Here is a 3,805-nt window from a genome sequence, read left to right as displayed (position 1 = left end):
TGCAAACCATGACGTTCCACGAGTGGGTGCACGCGTCTCCCCTGCCCATCTCCTGCTCTGCACCAGCGAGAACCCCCTCGGCCTACACGGAAGCCCCTCACCAGGTAAGCTGGGAGCCCCAGACCCCGTGGCCCGGAGTGGGTCGCTCTGTGACACCCTGGACAGGTCACTCAACCACTTGGCGCCTCCTCGGCCACTCAGAAAACACCTGCCCTCCCGGAGACCCCGGTGAAAGCCGAGCACTCCTGCACGCTCCTTCCGAGCCCACGCACACCAGGACACCTTGAGCCGCGTCTCCTGGTGCGCCTGCGCGGGGGCCCTGGAGGAGGAGAAGTAGGCGGGGCCGGCGGCCGCTGGTGACTACAAGCCCCGGCGTGCACCTCGCTAGGCTGGCCGTGGCGCGCCCGGAAGGTGTCGCGGCCCTGGGCCCCGCCCCGGAAGATAAGGCCGCTCGCTGACGCCGCGTTTCCTCTTTCGGCCGCGCTAGTGAACAGGTAGGTCGTCCTTGTGGCCCTGCGGCATGGGCAGTATCCGCCGCCATCCTCCTCCCTGAGGCGCGCTGAGACCCGGACCGGCTCTCCTGAGAGGATGCCGGTGCGGGCGCCCGCGGAGAGGGTAGGGAGTGGTGGGCGCGGCGGCCTCGGGGGCGGGGTCCCGGAAAGCCGGGCTGGCGGGGATACCCGGGCCGCCCGGCCGCGCTAATCGTGAGTCGCCCCCAGGACCCGTCGCCATGGGCCGTGTGATCCGTGGACAGAGGAAGGGCGCCGGGTCTGTGTTCCGCGCGCACGTGAAGCACCGTAAAGGCGCCGCGCGCCTGCGCGCCGTGGATTTCGCCGAGCGGCACGGCTACATCAAGGGCATCGTCAAGGTGCGGAACGCTGGCCGGGGCGGGAGGGAAAGGGACGCCCGGCCGGAACGCCGCACTCACGCCGCCTCTGCCCACAGGACATCATCCACGACCCGGGCCGCGGCGCGCCCCTCGCCAAGGTGGTCTTCCGGGATCCGTACCGGTTTAAGAAGCGGACGGAGCTGTTCATTGCCGCCGAGGGCATTCACACGGGCCAGTTTGTGTATTGCGGCAAGAAGGGTTAGCATCGCGGCGGGGAAGGAAGGTCGGGGTGGGGAGGGGTCTGGGTGTTGCCTGAGGAGTTAACGTCCTAAGCCGATACGGGAACCTCGCAGGCAGAAGCTTCAGGTGGGGACATCCGCGTGGCCAGACCAGTGGCCACCGGTGGGTGCCGAGAGAGTTGTACTGGGAGGCTGGATGTCGAATGCTGTGCTCGCAACTTCGCGGGCTGCCTAGAGCGAGGGGGTTCGCATTGCTTCTTACTGTGCTGACGGCCTGATGCTGCTTCCCCTTGCAGCCCAGCTCAACATTGGCAATGTGCTCCCTGTGGGCACCATGCCTGAGGGTACAATCGTGTGCTGCCTGGAGGAGAAGCCTGGAGACCGTGGCAAGCTGGCCCGGGCATCAGGGAACTATGCCACTGTTATCTCCCATAACCCTGAGACCAAGAAGACCCGTGTGAAGCTTCCCTCCGGCTCCAAGAAGGTTATCTCCTCAGCCAACAGAGCTGTGGTTGGTGAGTATCAGGCAGCAGTTGAATGCTGAGGGCTGTGGGTGAACATGCTGTGAGTGCCAGTGGACAGCCAGTGGCTAGACTTGGTCCCTGGAATTCGATTACCTGTTGTTCTAAAACTTGGGTTCTGTAAGTTTGAGCTCATCCTGTAGTCTCAGTTGTCATCACTGTACAACGGGCACAACAGTACCTGCTTTACTGCTGTTGAGGCGTTAAATGAGATTGGGATGAAGTCACCAGGGACTTGGATTCTACCGTGGGCTTCCTGATTGCTGCACTTGCATGCAGTTGGTTAACAGCCTTTTCAGAGAAGGCAGGGAGAGATTGTGGCTTTCTCAAAGACACCTACTGAGTGAGTGGAAAAGGATTTGAGTCTAGGTTAACTCACTGTGCTGTTTGGGAACATCTTGGAATCCTTGTGACGAACTCAGCCTCGCACAGGGGAGGCTCTGAGGTTGTGTTCCTGGAATAAGTAAAGCTGAGATGGGGCAGGCTGAATCAAGTGTCCTATGTCAGGTTGAGTGACCTGTCTGATGTCTCACACATGGTGAGGGGGGTGCTTCCCTGCACTTGGAGCTCAGCCAGCATTCTAGGTGATGGAGCTGAGGGCCTTGGCTTGCCTGCCCATTGTGGATTGAAGAAACTGGATGTCAGCTCACAGGGTGCAAGGGGCTCCCTAGGGTGGAGGCAAGTGGGCTTTTTGCTGGGTAGTTGGATGCAGTATTGTGAAGGCGCATGACAGGAGATTGAGGGGAGGTGGGGGTGCTCTGACCGACTGGGGGTTCCCTGAGGTACCTGATCTCCCCTACAGGTGTGGTGGCTGGAGGCGGCCGAATTGACAAACCCATCTTGAAGGCTGGCCGGGCGTACCACAAATATAAGGCAAAGAGGAACTGCTGGCCACGAGTACGGGGTGTGGCCATGAATGTAAGTAACCCAGAAATGCAGGGTTGGGTATTGAAGGTACAGTGGCCACACGGTTGGGTAGGCAAGTCCCATCCACAGGTGTCCCTGCAGGAGGGGGGTCTACAGTGGGAGGAGCAGCAGATGGTGGTTTGTAGTCACAGGACTGTTGATCCTGCTCCAGCACTCCTGAAGGAGGTGGGCTCACCCTCCTTCACCGTTTCTCCGCAAGAAACGGAGGCTGGGAGGGGCAGTGGGGACCTGAGCTGGAAAGAGTCAGCCCGACTGGGGTTGTCTAGCGGCACATGCTGTGGAGACGGGCTTCACGGAATCGGGCCCCTAACGGGTGGGACCCCGAGGCTGGGGCCGGGGGTGGTGGGGAAGAGGTTTCTAAAGCCATCTTTCTCTGCCTGCAGCCTGTGGAGCATCCTTTTGGAGGTGGCAACCACCAGCACATCGGCAAGCCCTCCACCATCCGCAGAGATGCCCCTGCTGGCCGCAAAGTGGGTCTCATTGCTGCCCGCCGGACTGGACGTCTCCGGGGAACCAAGACTGTGCAGGAGAAAGAGAACTAGTGCTGAGGGCCTCAATAAAGTTTGTGTTTATGCCACCAGGCTGTGCCCACCCCCATGGTTTCAAAGGGAGGGGTCCCTGCTGGGAGGATTTCTGTGGGATCCCCCTGGTTGGTACTGGGAGGGAGTTAGACTACTGAAGTAGACCACCAATGAGTGGTAGAAGCTTGAAGGGAAAAGTTCACAACTAGAAACGAGGTGCAGGTACTCTGGGCAAGACCCTTACTTCCCCACAGAGGGGACCAAGAATGTGGCATCCAGGACCTGACACTTAGGTGGGTGACTCAGTCCCATGGCCTGCAGTGCTTGGATGTGAACACTCATTTCACGTATTGGGAAACAGAATAGGACACAATCATTGAGCCTGGTGTTCTGGACCATACCCTCACTCTGTCAGCTCCCTGCTAACTTTCTCAGCACCTGAGGCGGTCCTTTGCCCAGGGTCTTTTAGCGACACCCTTCCCCTCCATACTGGCTACAGCCCTGCTGATGTCAGTGTGTTTAAGTCACTGCCAGGGATACCTGGCTTGCAGGTGTCTGCCTTGCACTGGGAACTTGGGATGGGCCCTGGAGGAATGTGGGACAGGCACCCTGTCTACAGCCAGGAAGCCGTTCCTAGCCTGGCTTTTACCATTCTGTTCTGCATGCATTCCCACCCCACCATGGCGGGGAGTGGTCACTGACTGGAGGGTTCTGGGTGCTTTTTCCTGTGGGTGGTGGGTGGGGCCTCATGACTTTCCTCATTTTCTA

At 60.0% G+C, this 3,805-nt stretch overlaps 1 protein-coding gene across 3 annotated transcripts; it reads left to right on the top strand.

Annotated features, from left to right (window-relative positions):
• Positions 1–389: 389 nt before the first annotated feature.
• Positions 390–3,093, top strand: RPL8 (ribosomal protein L8). 3 transcript variants are annotated; one of them, XM_003819396.5, is made up of 6 exons: positions 390–494; positions 720–868; positions 946–1,087; positions 1,365–1,583; positions 2,392–2,507; positions 2,900–3,093. In XM_003819396.5, exons 2-6 carry the CDS (start codon positions 731–733, stop codon positions 3,056–3,058), a joined length of 774 nt encoding a protein of 257 aa, XP_003819444.1. In that variant the 5' UTR covers positions 390–494; positions 720–730; the 3' UTR covers positions 3,059–3,093. The 3 variants fall into 3 exon arrangements, with proteins under 3 accessions (XP_003819444.1, XP_063462588.1, XP_003819445.1); XM_063606518.1 differs by having other exon boundaries at positions 462–594; XM_003819397.6 differs by having other exon boundaries at positions 468–615.
• The last annotated feature ends 712 nt before the right edge of the window (positions 3,094–3,805 follow it).

The sequence above is a fragment of the Pan paniscus genome, chromosome 7 (assembly GCF_029289425.2).
Source record: "Pan paniscus chromosome 7, NHGRI_mPanPan1-v2.0_pri, whole genome shotgun sequence".
In the NCBI taxonomy this organism is placed as follows: domain Eukaryota; kingdom Metazoa; phylum Chordata; class Mammalia; order Primates; family Hominidae; genus Pan; species Pan paniscus.
This window is presented reverse-complemented; position numbering and strand designations above follow the sequence as displayed.

Coding starts and splice junctions, on each gene's coding strand:
- RPL8 (XM_003819396.5), top strand. CDS start 731: ATGGGCCGTGTGATCCGTGGACAGAGGAAGGGCGCCGGGTCTGTGTTC. Junction 1,584..2,391: donor AGCCAACAGAGCTGTGGTTG/GTGAGTATCAGG, acceptor TCTCCCCTACAG/GTGTGGTGGCTGGAGGCGGC. Junction 2,508..2,899: donor TACGGGGTGTGGCCATGAAT/GTAAGTAACCCA, acceptor CTCTGCCTGCAG/CCTGTGGAGCATCCTTTTGG.